This window comes from Calidris pugnax, unplaced genomic scaffold (assembly GCF_001431845.1).
Source record: "Calidris pugnax isolate Ruff unplaced genomic scaffold, ASM143184v1 scaffold63, whole genome shotgun sequence".
NCBI lineage: Eukaryota > Metazoa > Chordata > Aves > Charadriiformes > Scolopacidae > Calidris > Calidris pugnax.
This window is the reverse complement of record NW_015090852.1, coordinates 8579555-8603651: the sequence shown is the minus strand read 5'-3', so window position 1 is coordinate 8603651 and position 24097 is coordinate 8579555. Positions and strand designations below refer to the sequence as shown.

General features: G+C 39.8%; 1 protein-coding gene across 2 annotated transcripts; it reads right to left on the bottom strand.

Annotated features, from left to right (window-relative positions):
- Positions 1 to 1057: 1057 nt before the first annotated feature.
- SLC25A24 (solute carrier family 25 (mitochondrial carrier; phosphate carrier), member 24) lies at positions 1058 to 23446 on the bottom strand. 2 transcript variants are annotated; one of them, XM_014943511.1, is made up of 11 exons: positions 23145 to 23446; positions 12847 to 12973; positions 12228 to 12315; positions 11670 to 11781; positions 8925 to 9083; positions 8432 to 8584; positions 7198 to 7305; positions 5341 to 5508; positions 4074 to 4224; positions 3367 to 3559; positions 1058 to 3032 (listed from the first exon to the last, which is right to left on the bottom strand). In XM_014943511.1, the coding sequence occupies exons 1-10, from the start codon at positions 23331 to 23333 to the stop codon at positions 3381 to 3383; spliced, it is 1434 nt and encodes a 477-aa protein (XP_014798997.1). In that variant the 5' UTR covers positions 23334 to 23446; the 3' UTR covers positions 1058 to 3032; positions 3367 to 3380. The 2 variants fall into 2 exon arrangements, with proteins under 2 accessions (XP_014798997.1, XP_014798996.1); XM_014943510.1 differs by having other exon boundaries at positions 1058 to 3559; positions 23145 to 23445.
- Between the last annotated feature and the right edge of the window lie 651 nt (positions 23447 to 24097).

Here is a 24097-nt window from a genome sequence, read left to right as displayed (position 1 = left end):
GTAACAGCTCTATTTTAAATTCCAAGCCATTTCTGCAGTGTTTTCTAGCACTATTGCTACTGAGTAACAGCCACATCACACATATACCTTAAAGGGAAAGGAAATAAAGTTTTCCCTTCTGTGCCTCTTATGTATAGGCCTATGCACTGCAAGAAGCATTAGCTCCAGGAATATCCCAAAAAAGCGAAGCCTTGCTAGGGATCAGTTTGGATGTGGCTACACAATTCCTGAACCTCTTATTAACTCTCTGATGTCACTACATGATTTACACCATCTTCATGTCTCAGTTTCTGGAATTAATGAGGCAGTAGCAAGTTGGACGGCAATATTTTTCATATGATCTACAGGCACTATCTTTGCATACATTTTGAATGTATGAGATCATGAGAGAGATTCTTCACAGCCCAGCCTTTCCAATTGCAGAGAATTTGCAGTTAAAAGCATCCTTGTCTCAAGTAGAATTGAATGTCAAATTATTAATTTAGACAGGAATCACACACTGAGCACCTATCTCTTCTGTTATTTAAAAGGAAACTTATAAATCTTATGTTATAAGAACAGTATTTTCAGGAAATCAGAGAGAAGAAAAGCCTCCTTATTTACAATTATGTTCAAGATTTGAAGGATTGGTGTGAAAATGCCAGAGTTATCAAAGCTGGTTACTGAGCATGCTTTTAGTAGGATAGCCACGCTACACATGCAGAGTAAATTAAGTCAATTATCTTGAAAAGATTTTATATTGATCTTTTGACTAAGCAAGAGTTCTCTCATGTAGCATGCACAGAAGCAAATCATGGTGTAATACTGTACAATGAACTAGGAAAAATATTAAACACTATGCGATCTTCCATTAAACAATGCAACAGCTATAAACAGGATCACAACTGACTAATGTCAAACTAGGTTTTCAAATATTGATGTAACAGCAAAGCATAGGCTAGTCTCAAACTTATTTTCAGATAAATTACCTTCACTTTTTGCTTTGAGTTTTACACATGTAGTGCAATGAAGAAGTGTAATCTATCACACTGTGAAAAAAACCATCAGCACACTCCAGCCAGGTAAGGAAACAAACATTTATTAGAAACCGGTAATTTTATAGAATTAAAAAGGTAAACATATGTTTGAGAGACAAAGAATACACAACTGAACACAGTCATCATAAAGGCACATAATGAAAAATTAAATTTGAAAGACCCCATCTTTTCAACATTTGAAAACATCATCACCATAGTTTTCAATACTCATAATGGCACTTGCACACTATCAACAAAATGGAGCACGTCTAGAAGATAGACACTGCTGAAGTCACCTCCGCATCACACGCACACACAATACGCTTGCTCATTGGTCACAGTCAAACAAAATGATTGGGAACTGATCTCACACATCCCACAGAGATATGAGAATGTTGGCAAACCCAGGAAACATTCAGATCAGAAAGGCATTGTACAAATGGATGATTTGGATAGAATGACTTTTTTTTTTTTTTTTTTTTAAAAAGTGCAAAGTCCAAGGTTTCCCTAAAGGGAAGGCCAAAAGACACAGCTAAAGCTGCCATTTTCTTAAATCTGATAGAACAACATTTTAGAATAGAAATTTTATGGAGTTGTTACATATCAGTTTATGGAGAGTAAACACCTGCGATGGAAGCACTGAACACAGATTTATATCTGATTGCTGTTAAAAAATATGGCCCAAATAGACTTCTGTACGTGAAACAAAAGAGGTTCAGGCAATTATTAACATTTGCTTGTTTATTTGTTTGTTAAAAAAAATTAAAGAGAATTAAAAAGAGACCTTTAATGACCTTACAGGAACAAAGTTCTTTCCTTCAGTAATCCAATTTCAGGAAGTAGTCTAAGAGCAGTTGCTTTTAGAATGTCAAGATAAGTATAAAGATAATCCTGAATTTAGAAAGATTAAGACACCACATATTGCAGAAAGCAGTAAGAGAGTAACAAATGAGTTTGGCAATAATTGTTACTCTATTTCAGTGTTCAGGCCTGAAGGTAACTGAAATGCAGCACCATCCTCCCATGTACCCCACAAAAAAGGAAGTTGATTGGAAGTGCTTGTACATGGAAATACCTACTTTCTATGCTGGGGAAATGCTGCTTTGGTTTTTTGAGGAGGAGCCCTTTCTCAAGCACTAGTAAGTTTTGTGTGTGTGCTTTGCTCACTTCATCAACAGGAATCTGATGGGCACCTGAGATCTGCAGCCCCATTTGGTCACTTGGGCAAAATGCTTCAGTGTGTTACTATCTGAATTTCCCCCAGACAGCCAGCACGCACAGGGAAGGGAAAGAGGATTTATCTCGCAGGACAAACCCGTAAAACCTTTACATAACAACGCAATCCTCTATTGCCTAAAAGCACATAGTGGACTGCAGCCCTCTGAGTAAGGGAAAGCACGGAGATTCCAACATCAGAAGCATTTCTCTCCCCACAGCAGCTCTGATGAGCCCCACTGCTGGCTGCATTACAATCACTATCAGCTTAATTTTGGATCCTCCACTCTGTTTACCAAGAGTGACTTGCACTTGTATGGAATGGATCTAAGTAACCAAGTCTTTTCTCTTCCTGTGTATTACAATCCTATAAAACGTGCAGCTGTAACCCAAAGCTTGTTACAGTTAATGGTGCGAGCATTTACAAGTGCAATGAAAAGCAAGTCCACTGAAGCAAGTTATGAAAATCACCGATTGTTTTACAAAAATACCGTGTAAATCCATTTGAGGTATTCTGATATCACAGAACAGCAGTTTCTCAGGCCCTTATTCTTTAAATAAAAAACCCAACCAGTTAGCCTGAAGATAAAAGTGATGGGCTATATTTTAATGTGTTATACCTTCCTTGTCTGTATCTATGATCCTATCTTTTAGAAACTTAACATTAAGTCTTCAAAAATAACAATAGTGAGTGCTTACTTCTAGGCGTGCAAAATGTGAATTGCTTGAGTATAGGCAGCATGACAAAACAAAAAGTCACTTTCATATATTCAGTATCAAGGCAGTATAAACTTCTCCTACCTTTGGTTTGATCCAAGCCAAATACACATTTAGAAAAGACAAATACCAAAAAAAAAAAAAGCCAATGAGTAAAATAGGTATGATTTCCTGAAAATATAAACATACTGTTGATTTAAAGACAGTTTCTTGATTATTTTTTTTTTTAAACTCAGTGACATTTTAAAGTGCAATATAGGTATCTGTTTAGAAATGGTGAATTAGAATTTACGAAAGTTTCTTCCCACTTCAGAAGTTGCAGCATCTCTCCACAAAGATCTGTCTCTAATTGTGAGAGCAGATAATTTGAGGAACAATTTTTGTTCTGGTGTTTCCAACAACATTAGAAGCATCTCACCTTTTTCCTTCATTTCATGCTATTCCCAAATACTGCTTCATTTTTTCATATACAACATAGCTGATGCTGACAGCTGGAAGCACTTTCATAAAATTAGGGGCTATGCCCCTATAAAGTCCTTGGATTCCCTCTGTAGCAATAATTCTTTGAAAGAGACCGACCATGTTTAGCTGTGGAGCTCCTTCCACTGAGGCTAGGACAAAAAAATAATGTGTTATACAACAGTTCTAGTAATATTAAAATTCTTAAGCAAGCATTAAACACCTGGGTGGTGAGCCTACTAGCACTTTTAGGGCCTTTAAGACTTGAGTCCTCAGAGAGGAGAGATCAATTTAATCCCAGATATTTGAGAAATATCCATGTGTCTAAATCCACCGAAAAACACTATCAACCTAAATTCCTTTGGAAATCTAGGCTCCTATCTTTAAGTTGGTGCACAAACCTATCTAGCAGAAGTCTCAGCTATGAAACTCCCTTTATGAAACGTTCTCCAGAGCAAACACTGCTGTCTGCCTTCACAGGATGATAATACAAGTCCTTTTCATTTTACCTCTAAAATTTAGGAAATAAGGAGAAGGGACCAATGTTAGGAAGAATTTTCCATATAAGCCCTTGGTTTTCTAATCCCATGTCTCTGCCACTGCTATCTCAAACCATACGATTGTGATGTGACCACACAGAAACGCTTTCAGTACCACAGGACTCACCTTGAGCTTGCATGCGTGTTCTGACAAGAGCAAGAGGGTAACTGGCTAACTGCCCACATGTGCTGGAAATAGTGCCGCACCCCAACAGCACAAATACACCTGGGTTAGCAGAGCTTGATGCATAGTGTTCTAGCCATGTACTCTTTAAGAGCTGCCAAGATATAAAGTTAAATAGTAAGTTATCTGCATTCAAGAAAGTAAACAAATACATCTTTATTCGTAAGAAATCTTAATGGGCTCAGTCCTGAAAAGCACCGATCTCACTACAGCAGTCCTACATGCCCACTTCTAAAGTGCACAGGTCATCTTAGCACACGGCTAGGGACTTCAACGAGACTACAGTAGTTGGTGCCTAGAAGAGAAATCCTTAAAAGACCCAGCAGCAGGAACAGTGCCCATATTCTAAACCTGTTAATACTTTGTGGGGAGGAGGAGGGGAACACAACTCAGCATGCCAAGTTTCAACAAAAGCTCTCACAGCTGTGCACGTCACCCCATGCAGAAGAAGGATCCAAACTCTAAGAAAAGAACTTCCATACTGCTTTGAAAACATTTGCTCAAGGAATTCTGGTGATTACTACTGCAGTGTCACAAAAAGATTTCTCTAGACTAGAAAAAAATATTAGTTTGTGCATCTGAGTTACTTAACACACTTTGAAGCAACATTTAGCATCTAAAGTAGATAAAACATTTCAGTTGTTGCTGATGAGTAAAAGAGGTGCCAGTTCCTCTTGAAAGGAAAGGGAACAGTGTTTCAAACTCCTGACAACAAGTCCATGGCAGCCACAAAGAATTCTGGTGATAAGCATAGACACACAGGGAACTCAGGTTACTATAATCCAATTATAAATCAGAGAAAATGGCAAAAAATGCATTAAGTATCATAAATGCAGGATAGGTAACATAATATGAATATCCTATCAGGCTTTTAAGGCCTGTATTTGCTATAAAATGGGTATGTTCCAGTTCAACAGAGTTATTTAACTATGCAAGTATGTTGTACTGCCAACGTTGGTATAACCCTGCCTTACAAGTAGACTTCTTGTTGTGTGTAAGGGCCCACTGGCACAGGCACTCCTCCAGGAGGGGCAAATCAAGAAAAACATTTAAGTCTAGTAAGATTAGTGGAAATTCTCATTTATCTATTTTACTGTAATACTACAAGCATATTACAAATCTAACTCATGTTACAGATATTCTAAAAACTATTTATCTTTTTTGTAAATTAACTAATGAAAGCTACATGCATTCAGTGATCTAAACTCACCTCATAAACAGCAAGGTCAATGCCAGCATAAGGAATTATACCCAGAATATTGGGAACATAGCCTTTGTAGAAGGCCTTTACACCTTCTCTTTTTAAGATTTTCTTAGCACAGTCAAACATCCCAGCGTATTGCCCTGTTTTTCCCACAGCCAATCTGGTCTTTAAAACCTAAGGGGGAAAAAAAGTAGGCTTTATTACACACCTACTTATTAACATATTTCACAAACAGAGGAAAACACAGTATCTCCCTGTTTATTGAATTGTGTGGAACTGCTTTGCATTTTGGTACTTCAAATCTCTGTTGTGATGGCTACTGTTAAGGCTTTGTTAGCAGTAGGCTTCGTCAGGTTTTATCATTAGTGCAGAGTAGCCGCACTACCATACACACACATACTACCATACACTACCTTACAAATTATTAGCCTCTTTAAATTGCATTTTACCTTTCTTTTCTTGATTAAAACAAGCAGATTTTTTTATCAACTTGAAGACAACAGTGTGGGCAATATTTAATTGAAGCATTAGCTAAAGAACAAGTAAAAGCATTAACAGACTAGCGAATCACACTTCTGATCTGGGAACAGGAAAGCGTATTTAGAAAATCTTTTAAAAAGCACAACCCTTTGAGAGGTAGTTAAGGGATACAAAAATTGCAGCTTACTACTGAAGCCCAGCATCTGATTACTAATGCAAATATGTCTATACAGCATCTTAGGACAAAGAAATTAATAACAATATTCAAAAGAAACCACAGAAGAATTTTCCTGAGCAAGAATTTGGCCTGCTTTAAAGCCTCATAAGACTGCAGCTTCCTCAGGAGTTTCCTGGCAGTTTGCTTTTCTTCTTTACTTAGAAACACCCTAAAAAACACTTCTAGGACAGTATTATATCTTTGTTAGGGAGATCAGAGCATCTTACTGTAGAATAGTTCAGCTGTCTCCATTGATCAGTGTAATCCAGACGATCTACATAACATTTCAATTATTCTATGACTTAACCCAACTCTGCACTCAGGCCAGCTGTCATTCAGCAGCTCTAACAGCAGGATACTATTTCAAGAGATATCATTATCACTGTCAGCAATGAAAACAGCTAAGTTCCATTCCTACTGACACCCCTCCCTACAAAAGAAAGGTATTTAAGTTACATTTTCCATTACTTCCAAATCTTGACAGTAGCATTGGTTTCATCCCAGACCCAACATATACTCCAGCTATTTGCACAACAGATAACCTTTCTGGTGAACCAGCAGTAAAGGAAGTACATCCTATTTCTATTTGGGGGGGGGAAAAAAAAAAGGCAAAAAAACCCCACAGGATGTGAATTAGCTACCCTCGAGCAGTTAATATACTAAAGCTTGTTACATTGCAACATATTTAGAACCACATACAAATAGGTCCTTAGGGAGGAAAAAGCAGTGAATCCCCCCACCTCAGCTGAATCAGACCCAGCTCCCAATCACAATGCAACACAACTTCACCAGATCTGCGACAGACAAGAATATTCCTTGCTAACATACATAGTAGGGGAAAAGATTTATGCCCAATTTACAAAGTAGCTTGAATGTGTACTTAATTGTAAATGCGTTCTCGGATTGTTTTTTCCCTGAACTAGGTTTCATTTAAACTTTGCTTTAGACTATAGCATACAGCCAAATATATACAAAAATGATAAGTTTCAATTAGAACACGGTATATTCTAAAATGCCTAGTACTGAAGTTCTGAAAGAAGGTCTAAAGTAAAATAAATTAGGACACAGGAATTACTATAATACTTTCAAGAGCAAAATGGGTTTTACTTTGGAAATGAACCAGACACTTGGCAGAGTCTCCAATGGAAGCAGACTCTGTTACATACCTCCATGGGATAAATAGAAGTTTGTGCTGTTGCTCCAGCCAAAGAACCGGATACAAATCTTTCAAGGGTACCTAACTTTCCATCATCCTTAGTGAGTATCTTCTTATACTGTATAGTTAAAACACATAACATAAACATCACATGATTTTTAGGAGAGGGAAGAGTTACTATGAGCAGTGGGAGTACAGTACAAAATGTCTATTCAAGCAGTACTTACTTTTTCATGTATTTACACTTACATTTACTAACCTAACAAATTTAGGACTACACTCACTGCAACTCTGTGGACAAAGATTCTCAAAAATACAATAAATATTCCACACTGCAAGAATCCTTTCCATTAAACATCTCAGCCACCACAATACTGTCAAGTATTCTACAACCAGCCAACACAAGGGTACCCACACTGTGACCCCCAGATAAGAAAGAGGAACCCGAGTCCCTTGCAACTCTGTTCTCCAATCAAAGAGTAAAAGATCAATAGCACATTCACAGAGAGAGCTGTACATAACTGTCATTTGAGACATCATGATGCAATAATGTACCGTCAGCTCCCAACAGACAGAGCAAAAGTGAGGAATAATATGCTCAAGGTTACTCTGCCATCAAAATCTGTCAGTCTTAAAAATATCCAATGTTTACTTGACCTTCTGTTGCTTTTATTTCATAGTTGTACAGAGATGTTCAATATGTTCATTCAGTCTTACCCGAGGCACTAGCAATCCCCACAGAGGAAAAATGAAGATCATTTAACTACACCAGAACCAGAGTTCATTTTCCAAAGGAGGATTAGGCCTTAACATGATGCTTAAAGCTGATTCAGAGGTAAATATAACTCTGAAATCCAGGACGAGGGCATCTTACACAGCACTATGATATTTGACTTTAAAAGAATCCTGTGTAAATTCAGCTAGCATAACATGCTAAATTTTTGGTTGTTGTCACTTCAAAGCACTAGATATAAAGCTATGCAGAGTGGAAGACAGTTTAAAATCTATGACAGTTTAGTTTATTTACACTATTTAAAATACAACAGCAAAATCTGACTAATACCACGTATTCTACTAACACAATAAATAGACTATTTTAAATCTGAAAGTCATTCTAAATTACCATGACAAAATCTCCAACCATGATAAAAATTCCTATATAACACAACAGTGCAAATAATGAACAGTAAGAGCGATACAGAATTTTATTTGTGATTATTTTAATTCCTGATTTATCATCCTACCTGTTCATAAGCCCAGAATTTAATAGCTGTTTCAGGAGCTATTTTCATAACATTGACACCATTTCCTCTCCAGAGTGATCGGACGCCACCTTCTTTCAACATTTGCTTAAAACCACTGGCTATATTCATTTTGTTTGATTTTGAACCGTGAACCTAAAATAAACCAAAGTCATAGTAAAAAACACTGCTCTTATTAGATTGTAAAAGTCTTCATCTAAGTATTAAATTGCTTATATATCAACTAGCAAAACCACATCCACTATTGAAAAAATTTTAATATTAGTGGCACAAGTACTTTATTATCTTGTTTACATTTTTTCCAATAGGACTACGAAAAATACAACTTTTATGAACTCCAAATACGGAAATTGTCAAAACATAACTATACTTCCAGAATTTAGATAATGTATTTGGCCATCAGTTTTCCATAACGGCTCTTTAAAAACTGAAGTGATCCACTGGAAACTACAAAGTTCTTGAACATTGCACCTACCTGCATCATCACTTTGAGGCGATCTAACGGTGCTGTACCTGTTCGAGAAACAGCACCAGCCTGTGCTCCTGCCAACAGCTGTTTCCACCACTGTCCAGTCTTCTTCTCTTCCTCCGTGAACTCATCTGGAACAGTCAAGCTATCTCCTATATCCAACACCTATTCAAATCCAAAGCAAAGATGTGCAAGTAACTATCCTTCCATAATCTCAATTTACTCAACAGTTCTAATTTCAAATTAATATGTAAATAAAACATTAGTTAAAAATAAAAAAGCATCTCTTATTTCAATTCTTTAATTTCTTTCTATGGATTGCTATTCAAGTAATATCAACTTTTAATGACTTCTACGTAGAGATTGAGTAATAACACTACAGACCCACCGTATCAAAGACTGCACCATCATCATTAGAAATTAGGGTAAATTTCTGCCTTAAGTATGGCTCAAACAAAGACATTCTGCCAAGATCAGTACCTTTACAGTCAGCACTAAAACTCAAATGCTTGTATGTTTCAGCTAACCTTTCACCAGACAGCCCTCCAGGATTAGTTTCATAATCTCTTAAGGATGCTAACAAGAGATTTCCCTCTAATGGTAATTCATTCACACATATATGGGATTTCCCATTTCCCACCACGCGCCCTAACATTTTACAGTAGCATTTCTACAGGCGATACACTGGAGTATTGCATTTCCAGTAGCTGCTGTGTATTATCTTACAAAATAACAACTTTGAAACACTTTATAAATTTTCTTGTCATCAGTTACACTGAAAGATACATTAATGACTTTTTTCAGAAATAAAAGTTTGACATTTCCTTAAGAGATACATGTTTGTAATACCATTCAATTTGATAAAAGAAGAACATTACTATAGGATTTAGCGATAAAACTGTCCAAGACATAAGGCTACGGAATCTCACATATCACTTAAACTACTCTCTGATCTACATACAATTTATAACCGTGATATATGAGAAAAAAAACACCGTAGATAAGGCAAAGCCAATATTACACATAAATTAAACCTATAAAGAAGCAAGAATGTTTTAATAACTGGTAAGCACTGATCAGAAAGCATGTTAACTGAAATGATTTTTTTAACTATTGTTGATTTTAACGGTAGATGCTACATCCCTAATTTATGCTGCATTCCCTCTCTGCTAAGTAGACTGGTTGTTTGGAACACAAGAATTGCAGGGTGCAGACAATAGATACAGGCACTGGACAAACAGGATAAGCACCAACTATTCTGGATATTGCACACTGAACAGATTAACTGAAAAATCCTTTCATCTTTCTGACATTCGTGGTTTCCTACTCAGGTGTCATCAGTTGCTCAATTACATAGAATCAACAAAAGACCAATCAGAACTCTCAAAATATAAATTCAATGTTTTTAGAGATATTATGCTTAGCTACCACGGTTTAAACCTTGCAGCAACCAAGCCCTAAATACAACTAAGAAATAAAGCTAAATTTGAGGGTGTTTAGAACAGAAAGGCCACAGCTACCAATTCATAACAATTCTACGTCAATGCAGCTATCTGCTTGGAAGAGTCTGGCAGCAATTAAAATTTTACAATAAAAACAGAAGTGGAAGAGCTGTCGATGCCAGCCAGGCGTGTGAGGTCTCACATCTGCTCTTATCTGAAACACCAGCTGTGCTGGATTTTGCTTGCTGTGATAACTGGGTCATCAGCTGACTGCTACACTGAAAGATCACAAGAGACTTCTAGAATTGTTTCTTGGGGGCAACTACTGACATTCCACAATAAAAAAAATATAAAACGTATGTTTAATAATAGTAATACAAAGCATTTTATAAAAGCAAAGGGTTTTTTTCCACCAAGTAAGCTGGGTCCAGGGCTACCCGATCTCACAGCAGCACTTCCTAACAGCACAGCTAACTCCCTTTTAGCAAGCATTTCTGAATTGAGGTTGTACACTGTGAAACACTCAAAGCTTTCAGATCTCATAAACTGGTTTTTATTATGGAAATGCTGACTAATCCCTGAAGATAAGAACAGTCTCACTATATTCAAAGAAATGTCTCCACCTAACTTTATGGGTCACTCCAATAATCTACAGGAAGGATATTTAGCAAACAGGATTACTATTGGTTTACTCACCTTATTATTTGTTCTTAACATTTAGTCACTGAGGTGGCAAGAGCTCCATCCAATATGAAAAAAAATTATCTGCACAGTGGATAGCCTATTGCTGTATATTCTGACATTCTCTAGCCCAAGAAAGTACGAGGACATGTACATAGAAAATCATCACTAATGACACTGGTGATTTTAGGATAATGATAACATTACTATATAAATGCAAACACTGAACTGATTTCAACATAAACAGCTAAAATGTTTCTATAATTTGTTTCCACACATCAAAAGCACTGGACGTAAGAATGTACTGTAAAGTGGAAAGAAAAAGACTTAATATTGCGATTATCATCCTTCTGTGGAATATCCTGAAAGGAAGAAAAGGATTTCTTCCTAAGAATTACTGATAATTATTGGCAAAGTTTAGATCAAGTTCTTTGTTCCATAGAAACTCACATCACACTATCCTGCTTAAAAATGGGAGAGCACAAAGTGACAAGGAAAACCAAACAGTCTTAAATACAGGTATGCTTGAAATGTAACAACTGTGAAGCTCTTATACTCAATATTGCCAATTAACCCAGCAGGGATGAACTTAAGAGCTGCACTAAGTTAAAAGAAAGGTTGAACTTACAGTGGAATGTTTCCAATATCGAATTATTTCCTCAATGTCTGTAGCTGGGTTAAACATAAAATGATCTCTCCACTCATTCCAGTCTACTGTCATTGTCCCATCAGCATCAATACTGAAAAGAAATTGAACTATATAAGGAAACAGTAGTGGGGATGGGGTTTTGTCCTATTGCCTTTTTTTTTTTTTTAAAATATTGGCCATCACATCAGTGGCAACTGAACTGTAAATTCCATATGAAGACTTCAAGGCTGAATCTGTCATGGCCTTTCAATACTATGCTTTTCTCATCCAAGTGCATCTGGCATATTCCATTTAAAAACATAACACAAAACTTCATTCTATCAACAACATTTACAGGGAAATGACAACATTCTCCGCCCTGCACCAAGCAATTCAAATAGCGACTAGATTTACTATCAACCAGGAACAGATGGAATATGTGAGAATTCCTATAAAGACACCACTGAAGGTACCAATACCTTTCAAAGTTATAATCCCATTTATCTTGTTCTCTAGATTATAAAAAAAATATAATAATTAACAATAAAAGGATCTGACCTTTGCAGGATCTTTTCTGCCTGTTTTTCTGAAATGTTTATACCCAATATCTGGAGGGACTGGACAACTTCTGATGCTTCAATTTTTCCTTGAAACATTAAAAGAAAGATGATACATAGTTAGAACAGTTAGAATATGGAGCTTAATACACTCAGCACCTTGGAACTCACTTAAGTTCCACTGTAACACCTGCATAATAGCAAAGGTAATGTAAAATAAATTTAAACACAGATGATGTATTTTGATTGTCTACTACAAGGACTAAGCGAAGGTAAATACATTAAAATCATGCAACCAAATGAGATGTGACCATTCAGTGAGTTAAAAACTATTTTATCTTAATAGAAACTTAGAAACTTCCACAGAGTTTCTCCATCTGGGGAACAAAGAGCCCCAGATCAACGAACCTGGAAGATAATAGAAAGAAAAAAAGACTACAATAATTTATTTTTTCAATCTATAGTAAACTATAATTATGATCCTACTGATGAAAAGTAGTAGGGGTACCATATTCACAACTTTTAGTCTCCAGTTTCGACAAAGAATATAAATGAAGATAACTTTTAATCCACAATATCTTCAAACAACATTTGAACAAATCAAATAAATCAAGGCATACCATCATTGTTTTTGTCCAGGCTCTTAAATGCCAGTTTCATCTTTTTCTCATGATCTTTAAGATACTGCATAAATTCTTCAAAATCTAGCTGTCCATCCTGGTTAGTATCTCCAGCTTTAAAAATTTTCTGTAGAGAGAAAATTAAATATTTGACTTCTCCAAATTACAGCAGGTAACAAAGCAACAGCAGCATAGCATAGCACAGCCCTGGCTTTTTTTTTTTTTTAAAAAAAAAAAGGCATTGTGTTGGTCACTTTGTGAGTCAAATCAGGAAAACACCTAGGTGTACGCTTCAGAATTTTCAGACGCTCTTGGTATTTTCATAAAGAGAGAAAACACTCAGCAGCAAAAATAGATATAAGAAAGCATTATTTATTATTTACATAACTTCCCTATTTGAAGATTTAAACATTTCTTAGCAGCACCGGCAATTTACACCTACAGATATCAAATAATTTGTGGAGGAGGAGGTGGGGAACAGGACAAAATCCTGAAAGAGAGCAACTCTAAGCTTGTGACTTCCCTGGTTACATATAAAAATTGTCAATATGTGAGTGAAGTTAACAAAATACAGTCTTAACTATTCCCTTTAATCTAGTGGTCTATTAATTATGAATTATAAAAATACAAATAGCAATTAAGTATTTAACTGCTGACCAAAAAAAACCCAAAGGTCTTGCCTAACTAGCACTTCCATCCCCCAGGGTTTGAGAAGGCAGGGCTTTCTGCTTCAAACCGAAGCCTCTACAAAAATTCAAAACAAACAAACAACAGACTTGTAACAAAGAGAAGCACAGTTATCTTCCATTTTTGCATGTGTTTCCTAGTAACTGTCTTGCAGATAAGAAACAGCTACATGTAAAATTAACTAGGAGTTGAATGCAGGGTACACAATTGCCAGCACTGCAGGCAACAAGCCTGAAACACAGCCTAGGCACACACTTCTCCATCAACAAAGGGCCAGAATATTTTGCCCTCTTTGTGTGTGAAAACATACTTTTTAATAAAGGGAAATTACAGCAGCCCCCCCGAGCACCAGCCTCTAACTGCTGAGACTTGTCTTCCAAGGCGAAGCCCTGAGAAAAGCGAAGGCCATGCTAACAAGCTCTGCAGGACTGATTTATTAGCTTGGGCTTTACGCCACGGCAAGGGCTGCTGCCCACAGGGAGGGAGCAGAGGGGCCGAGCGGAGGCAAGGCCCAGAGACACCAACTCCCCGCTCTTCATCCGCTCTCACACTTCCAGACTGCTGTCATCTCCTCCGGCAGGACACGCAGGGAAACCCACCCCAAAATTCTCCTCTAGAACATAAAATCTAAGGCGAAAGTTTGGGCATCAGTCCCTGTGGCTTCCTCCAATGTGTGACATCCTGCGGGAGCAGCACCCTGCACAACCAGACAGCACAATCTCTTCACTCATTTGCAGTAAGGTTCAGAGCACTTCAGGTTACACAGAAAGCCCATGCCCAAAGTTCTTCCAAATGTCTGCTGTTTTGCAAACTGCCTTGTGCAACCGTAGTTTCTGAATAAAGTAACTCTCAACAAGATTTGCATGGCTGTTCTAATCTGCAAAATCTGGTTTTAATCATTTTGTTTAGTCCACTATAATTAGTAGGAGTCCTCAAAAGACCTAAGTCCAACAGGTTCTAGCCTACAGAAAAGAAACTGAAATTGAAAAATTGAAAATGAAAACTGCTGTATTTGTTGCAGGTGTCTGAAAAAAAAAGTGAAGACATTTGAATACATTTATGTTGCCTCCTTTATCTTTCCTATCTCTCTGTTAGAATAAATGTACTTTAACCTCAAAAAAACCAAAATTTGTAAGATGGCACCTCATACTGCAAGATACTACTTGCTAGACTCCTAAGAGCTACTGGGAGGAGGTAATTTCTGTGGCAGTCACACCTGGAGTGAATTCTAATCAATGCAAATTTTTTCTATTCCCTACTGCTATCTGGAACTACACAAATGAAAAAGTACAAGGGAAGTGTTGTTTTGGCTCACAGATATGACAAAACTTTAACTAAATTCCAATTACAAAACCTCCACTGCTGAGGATGATGCAAGCCAAAGAAAACGGAAATTCCTAGGAGGTTTAGAGAGCTGGCCATTACTGTGTGTGAAGGGGGGCACCTTTCCTTTCATCTGCCAAATGAGCGGATTTTATATTGCAACAACTAGAAAAAGAAAAGCACATACTCTCCATTCCCCACTTCTGTTTTTACAGTTACTTTCCAGACTCCAAGACAGTCACAGCCACTCTCAGCACAGCAGAATAGAAGCAACAGGGAACAAAACCGTACGCTTTTCCTCAGCAGGCACACACATTTTTCTCACATTACAAACCTAAAAGTTCATACAAACAAAAGCCTCTTGCTGCCTGTGAAATGTACTAATTATGTGGCTGTCAAAGTTTCGGATTAAAACCGGTAATTTGCAAGTTTGTGGAACAAACAGGAACACTGGAAGGAGCTTGCCTTCCACTTGGAGGGCAGACTCCCCCGTGGGCACAGCCAGCAGGAAGACACTTGATTCTGTGGCAAGACTGACTCTCAGGTACAAACGGCCCATTCACAGCATCAAATAATACTTCAGGCTGGAAGGAACCTCTGGAGGCCATCAAGCAAACCACCACCTCAAAGCACATCTAATTAGATCTGATCAGATCAGGTTGCGCAGGACCACATCCAACTGAGTTGTGGACATCTCCGAGGACAGAGATTCCAGAGCCTCCTCAGGCAACCTACTCTAACATTGTCACTTCCACTTCAGTTCAACAAGAGGTCCCACTCTGCTGCTCTGCACGTAACATACTACCAGATTTTGCATAGTTACAACCACTTGTCGCCGTGCCAGTTCCTGGTTCACCAACTCCTCTGATGGAGGAGGACTGGACGTATTTTAAAATAGGCATGCTTACAACAATAGAGCAGGAACCAAACTAGCTGCCAGTCCTCGCTTGGAAGTCCTGGGAAACAATGTTCAGTGTGCCTGCCACACAGAACCTGCCATTGCCTGTTACAGACTTACTGTGGGATCACCTCACCTTTAGGTAGGCCCAGCCCCACGAGGAAAATGCTTATTTTTCAAGGTGCCCCATTTCTTTTCTCATTGTCTAAAAACTTTCACCCTAAGCAATGAAGATAATTCACTAGATAAAATGAAATGGTGACCACATAAGGAATTGTTAATTACTGATAGATATTAGGAAGACACTTTGATGATCTTTCCTTTCTATGCTATGGATCTTCACGCATACTGACTACAATGCCCCTATGCTGACCTTTTTGGTCATGACACTGCTGCTGCCTTCTTCTTTTCTCCTTTTTTTTTTTTTTCTTTCCCAAATTCTGCTACGTTACTTCTTTTTCTACTATATATTTTGTTAATACAGCAAGGCAACACCCATGTCAAAGGCCACAAGTAGAATAAAACACTGAAGATTTTTATTTTTAAATTTCTGAATTATATATAGCACGTGGCAGTGTTGAATTCCTACTTCTCCAGAAGACCTCTGTATTTGGTGTGGAAACGTAAGCGAGCAGGACTGTTGAAAAAAAAAAATAAATCAGAAGAATTACAGAGAGGCTTTATATACACCTAAAAATCCTGACACTCTCTAAGCAGCCTGATGAATTATTAGATTACTCTGTGCCAAAATTATGAACTTTAACACATTCATAGCTACAACATAAAGACAGAGAAAGCAAGACACTAGAAATGTTAATGTTTTTATGTAGACTTTTCTTTTAAATTCACTGCTTATTTTTTATATTACTCTAGTATCACTATTTGTGTATTGTGCATAAGCCTTCACAATCTGGTTACAAAACTGAATTGTGCACAAAAAGTGAGGCTGCTCAGGACAAATGCTTACCAATCATCTAGGGTTGTTCCTACCAGTCATCAGCTTGCTATTTCAGCTAATTAATATGATGTAAAGAATATTTATAAAGAAGTGATCCATCAAGAAGTTACTGGGTGTTTCTGGCTTCCTATCATGCTATCTACAAGTTAAAAAACAACACTTAAAGATACATAATTGGTGCAATTAGCAATTCGTTGTTCTGCAATCTATGACTAGAGTTCCAAAGGGCACAGTTACAAATATTGCATAGAAAAAGCACCAGCACCACAGTAACAACAGCATTGTGTCTTTGGACACTCACAATTTTCACAATTTCTTTTAAAACCAGAGGTACTGTACCTAAAACCAATCACAATATTCACTTCTCCTATTCTTTCACCCTTCACCTCCGTGTCTATATCTCCCAAGACTGCACAAACTTATGACACACAATGATAACTCAAAAATCAGTAGTAGATATTACTTAAGTCAGTCTTGTCAAACTGCAGCAGTTGGGAGATAGATCCAGCATAGAAGTAAAGGGCCTGAGGATGTGTCCACACAGCATTATACCTCAAACACTGAGACCACATAATACACTAACAAACTGGACTGCCAATTAACCTCCAGAAATTCTACAAAACATTGAATTTTGAGTAAAATAGTAACTTGCACTGCCTCCAGAGACCTCCCATCTTGTTCAAACGCTGCATTCATATTTATTCACTTCCCTCCCAAAGGAATCTACCAATATGTAAGCAGTAGCCTTTAAACTTGCCACAGATAGACATTAGCAGAGTCCCCAGCTCCAACACAGCAGGCTTGCACCCTTGGCAGCAGCAGAGATGCTGTTATCAGCCACCCAGCTTCCCCTTCCTGTTCTTTGTCCTGAGCACCACTCTCCCCTGCAACAGGAAAGCACCAACAGCTGTCTTCTCACTGGTCCATTTCAGGTAACAGAAGCTCTACAAAATGAGCCTAAAAAAGGAAGAGACGCCAGTCGTGAGCACGCTCTCCAATATGCCTTGCAAAAGCTGCTCCCTCAGGACCTGGATAAACTGTCTCAACTCAAAGCTATGAATTAGATTCCAAGAATCTGAAACAGCATAAATGGGAGACGCAAACTATTCCTTGTACCTTCATTCATCATCATTCCTTGCAATTTATACTGTTGTTTTTTTTTTTTTTTAACTTTGAACATACTTAGTAGACTGACTTTTTTCCGTTAAATAAGACTACTTCGCTACAGAGACATCCCCAGTCATCTTAAAAGATTTACCAGTTTACTTTGTTGACCTGGGACACACTGCTGTCCCAAGACAGGGATTTAGCAAAGCATTTCAACGTGCAGTTAAGAGATCTTCCAGAGGTGGGGGTTCCCATATTTGGTGCCTGGCATTCTTGCACTTTGCAGCAACAAGAGGAAGAATTAATCATTCACTGTACCCTGTCACTGTTCAGGAAAAAAAACCTATCAAGTTAATATTAAAGAAAATAAAAATATTTTATCTCCTTGGATGTTTAAAGTGTTATAAAAAAAACCAAACCGCTTATCTTGCTCTTTCATATGGAGACTTGGAGACTACAGCAGTTAAAATCTTCTGAAGTTGCACACATTGAAATCAAATTATGACTTACATGTTTGCTTACAACTGAAGTCAGATATATTGCTGAAGATATTTATGGTATCTCACAATTATAGAATCATAGAATCATAGAATCATTGAGGTTGGAAGAGACCCTTGGGATCATCGAGTCCAACCATCTACCCTACTCTACAAAGTCCTCCCCTACACCATGTCCCTCAGCGCTGCATCTAAACGTCCCTTAAACACAGCCAGGGACGGTGACTCAACCCCCTCCCTGGGCAGCCTGTTCCAATGCCCAACCACTCTCTCTGTGAAGAATTCCTTCCTAATGTTCAATCTAAACCTACCCTGTTGGAGCTTGAAGCCGTTCCCTCTTGTTCTATTGTTAATTACCTGTGAGAAGAGACCAGCACCAACCTCTCTACAGTGTCCTTTCAAGTAGTTGAAGAGAGTGATGAGGTCTCCCCTCAGCCTCCTCTTCCTCATACTGAACAGCCCCAGCTCCTTCAGCCGCTCTTCATATGATTTGTCTTCTAGGCCCTTCACTAGTTTCGTTGCCAGCTACAACATAATGAAGAGGCTTCAATTAACTTGGTCTACTGGCCTTCTAATTTTGTCATGTAAGGGAAGTTATCAAAACCAAGAAAAGCTCAAAAATCTTAATAAAACAGTGAAGAAATATTCAAGGACATATTTAGCTCAGTCACTAAACAGTATGTGCTTTCTGGACTAAGAACAGGTATGGTGAGTTCAAACTCTGAAGCACTATCTTGCTGCAGCTTTTAGAGGCCAGAGAAAAGCACAGAAGGAAATGACAGACACCTGGCCCTGTTCTCACCCGTCCTCTCGCACTGAGATGCAGCACTAAGGCAGCACAGGGCCCTGCCTCGCTTGACGGAATTCTCAATTTTCTTTGGTTTAAATGCAGCAACACATTTCAAGTGCTCTGAGTATTTTTAGACTTTGTTGGACTAAAATTTTCATAAACAGAGTCCATTACTCTAAACAGACCATATTCTGATCGCTAAGAATTTAGTCTCGTTGGGCCCTGTTTCCACCACTCAGGAGGCTCATCTCACTGTTTCTTCATCTAAAGGAGCCTTAACATGGCCAAAGACTTATATCAAAACCTGACAGAGTCAGTCCAAATAAGACTGTAGTCATTCATTTTAATGTAGTCATTCTTTTCAATAACATCTTTCTACTGATAGCTTCAGGACTCGATGTATAAGTAGTACCTGAATTTGAGTGCTCCTACCCCAAATTGAAGCTTGAAATACAGGGATCGCCTACTACAAGTTTACTGTAAGGAATGACTGGCAACAAAAGGAGAGGGTGAACAAAAATAGGACTTCATAAAACCACTGGCACCATTTATGGTATTCCCACCTAAGAGACTCACGGCATTCTGAAGACACAGGATGAGATCATTAGAGATCTGACCCCAGCATCTATTTTGTATCTCTACTGGACAACTCCGCTAATCAAAGCGACTGTACAATAGCTGTTAATGTTTCTTGTAGAGCACCATTTGATACTGTCACCCCACTGAATTCCTCCTTCATAGATGATGACGTATTATGTCAGGAATCTTTTGTAAACTTTGCAAAGTTACCCATTCCTGGCGGGTAATATACTACAATATAAAACAGGAGTCATCCTGGCAGCCTCGAAGCAGCACACATTTTGGATTTTCCAGTGGTTTACTTTTGTCTGTCAGATACTGACAGGAGGCAGGTCAAGTAGAACACAAAGTCAGGAGCTTCTGTCACGTTGTGCTACGATGTCCTGCTATGGGGAAAAAAATATTCTTCCTTAGAGGGACATGCAACCTACCTCCAAAGCTTACCACATGGTTTCACATCAATTCTTGTATCTACAACATTAATTCACATAAAAGAGTGTCTCGTCGTATATTAAACATTAATAAAAACTGCCAAGACAACTGATGAAAGGTGAAATAAAAAGAGCATACCAGTAGTCTATTACTCAAATGGACAGCAGTTTTGTATCTTTTAAAGACCAGTATATTCCTTCTGGAGAGGAACTACATTTCAAGAAAAAAGAGGAAAGTATTACTGGTACGACAAACACTAATCTATACCACAAAGATGATGACTTAGGATGAACCAACTGACTTTGGAGTGAAACACATCAACACTCACATGGTCCCTTAGCAGGGGTTAACCAGGAAGCAGCTGAGCCCCCCAGAAGGACCATTACCAAGACTACCGGGTACGTGAATTCCATCCCACCCAATAGAACCCAGCCCTGGAGGTAGAATATAACCATAGTACCAGGCCTGAGACCTCAACCCAGCCACGAGGCACCAAAGCCTACTCTCCTTCAGGACACCCCAAGGTCTTCCCACCCCACAGTGCCACTACTTTGGCAGAGCTGAGCAGTTCAGTAGCTAACACTTTGCCACATTGTCTGGTACTTCCACATCTCATTTCCTTACTCAGTAGTTATTAGTAATTATAAGACTACTTCTGCCTCTCCAAACATAAATATGATGATTCAATATTCGACTTCATTAATAAAATACTTTTTTACCAAGTAGAAAAAGGCACTTTACTGAATTCAACATAATTTTAGAGCTTGAAGTGATGTAAGTGGGAGAAAGCAGCTTGGAGCTGCAGGAAAGCACAGGAAGCAGATTTAGCTACATAAAGACAGGAAAGAAGCCAGAGGCAAGACTTACTGAGGCTCTCTTATTAAGAAGTCTAGTTACTAACAGTTACATATAACCAGGATAGTTTCTGGTTCAAACCATGCCCACCATTAAGTTTAAAATAGCACATAAAAGTTTCAGTGCACTCCAACAATTCTTCCACCCCTCTCAAACGCGCAACATGACTCATGGCTTATTTTGTTTACTCTGTGTTTCTTAAGCAACTGAGGCAGCCAGTTCCTCTTCTCTATTACATCCAGGTAAGTCTCGCTTATCTCTGTTGATTTCATGGGTTTCACTTCCAGTTTATCCTGTAGCAACCGAGAATAATTTTACAGATACTCAGATGCACAATATTAATGAAAGGCATCACACTCATCTTGAGGAAGAACTTGGAAATTCAAGTTTAAGTTGCTCAGACTTAACAAACACACCACTTGTGTCTCAGGACTTTCAGTGAATTATGTGGGAAGACCACTCTTATTAAACGTCAGAAAATTAACTGGTCACTGTTCCCCTGTTGTGCACTGTACGTAAAACCCCTGAATTGTTACAGTCAAACTGGTACAACAGGTTTTCAACAATGTGTATATAATGTGTGACTGAAGTTTACAGGTAGCGTGCTCTTAATACTGACAACTCTCATGGATAAGCAAATCAGCCAAGTTGTCCATCCTTTGTATACCAAGAACACAAAATGTACTTATTGTAAAGATTATTTTGACCTTAAGCAATACCGAAGTGAAAGCGTGCTGTCATTTATACTCACATAAGCATCACTCAACTCAAGAGGCCTATTAGATACTCTTCCCTTAAATATAGAGGACAAAAAATAAAACGTAGCAAGAAGAGATAAAATAGAGACCAAAAAATGAGATCACGGGAAAGAACTGGCAGTGTCCCACTATTAGTATTGGGTCACTGAAACTGAATTATTGACCCAGCATATCTCTAACACTGCAGTCAAAATTTAAGTTCACTTTCCTGAACCTCTTTCAGAAAGTATGCGACAGCTAGTACAGGTGTGGCAGTGAAATGCCATCTAACCATTCTTTATACTGAAATAAAGAACAGGACTGTTACGGTAATAGCTCCAGTACAGGTATCTGCTGTAGCTGTTTAGCCTAACTGAACCTATGCATGCCTTTTCACCACAGTCATGCCTTACCATACAAATACTTATGCCTACAGAATTGTGCATAAATTATTCCATACTCTGATCCCTGGGGATTACTGAAAACAACCAGGAAAGAGAAGTTTCTCTTTCAGGTACAAGTCAAATTTGCTAATCTAACTCAACATCACACTGGAACACTTGATGACTCAAGTTTTACTGACTTGTGAGGTCACAACATTGATAACAGGACACAAAGGAATGTAATAGTTCAACCTGATCGCGGCAGAATCCAAAGCACAGAGTGCTATGTGTTTCATGGTTCAATGGCCACTGTTACAAGTGGGCATTTTTAAACAGAAGGGCCTTGATATCAGACACAGCCCATGTGAAGATGCATCATTTCCACAGAGACCTATCTTCAATAACTCGTTCTGATATCACAACCTACTGTTATACAGATTTACTCATATGCCACCCAAAGCAAACCTTAATTTACCTGGCCTAGATTATGCCTAGGTGGAGTGACAGGAAAAAAAAGCTGTAAATGACCATCCCTTTATCATGCTGGAGGAGGAACACGCTATGAAACATCACACAGCAGATAGTCACGGGAAGTCTAAAGTCAACGCAGGATGGATAAACCCGGCCGTGCCCACTCGGGAACAGGACCGGCCCCAGCCCTGCCGTCCGTAGCGTCTGCACCGGGGATCCTTCAGCCACAACCCTGAGGCCTGTCTGTACGATACAGCCCCCGCAGCAGGCACGGCGTTCCCGGGCACGAAACGGGCAAGGCCCTAGGCCGACTGAAACCCAGGAGCGAGCGGCCCAAACCCTGGGATGAGGCTCCCGGGTCTGGGGCAGCCCCCGAGGCGAGACCCCGCCGGGCAGCGCCCCGTCGGTCCCGGGGCTTGGGCGGCGGGGACAGGGCGGCCGGGCCGTGCCTCGCCCTCCTCATGGCCGCGGGGTGCCGGAGAGAGCCCGCCCGGCACCAGCTGCTCCTCCGGGAGGCAGCGCCGGAGCGAAGCGGCTGAAGAGCAAGGGAAGGGCCCGCCGCATCCCCGGCCCGCTCTTACCTCCTCCGCCTCTTTCCCCAGGGGGATGCCCATAGCCCGGAGGCCCGTCTGGAGCTCGGCGATATCCACCCTGCCATCTTCGTTGAGGTCTAGCTTCTTGAAGAGGTTAGCGTAGCGGGAGTCGACGTCCCTGTTGCCCTCGCAGGCGGCCGTAGGCGGCAAGACGAGGCCTCGCAGCAGCTGGAACATGGCGGGGGGCCGTGGCGTGTCGGGCAGCGGGGACCCTCGCCCCTCGGGCTCCCGTGGGCTTGGGCGCGTAGAGGAGGGACCGCCAACGCCCGCAGCTGCCAGAGGAGGAGCCGGCCCGGGCCCGCCTCAACGCCGAGGGGGAGGAGGAAGGGCGGGGAGCGGCCCTTCGGGCGCTCCCCGCCCTTCCTCCTCCCCCTCGGCGCTGAGGCGGGAAAGGAGCCGCTGAGGGGAAGAGGGAGGGCGGCAGCTACAGGCCCCCTCTGAGCATCGCCTCAGCTCTCCCTCCCCTCACTTATACCGTTATATCGGGCTAAACGTTTCTAGATCCAGTAGACAAACACGCACGACGCCGCTAAAATGGCCTGATTTGGGTTCTTTGGCTCATTTCCAGCGCCACCGGCTTGAGGCTGGGGGCTGAAGAGGCATGAAGAGCCCCAAGTCTAGACCAGAAGGGGCCTGTCTAGGTCTTTGCTACGTTGCCAACCATAGACTAATTGGTGTTTGAAAAAAGGCTAGGAAAAAAAAGGCTTGCCTACGCAATGGCTGCCTGATTGCACGATAGGCTTGTTCAATTAACCAGGGGTGGGAAGGGACCTCTAGGAGTCTGCAGCCCAACCTCCTGCTCAAAGCAACCCCAGCCATGAATTCAGAGCAGGTTACCCAGACCTCCGGGGATGGAGCACCTCCACAGACTGCACAACCTCCCCGGGCAGCCTGCTCTGCTGCCTGACTCTCCTCGAGGAGGAAGCTTTTCCCCTTCAATC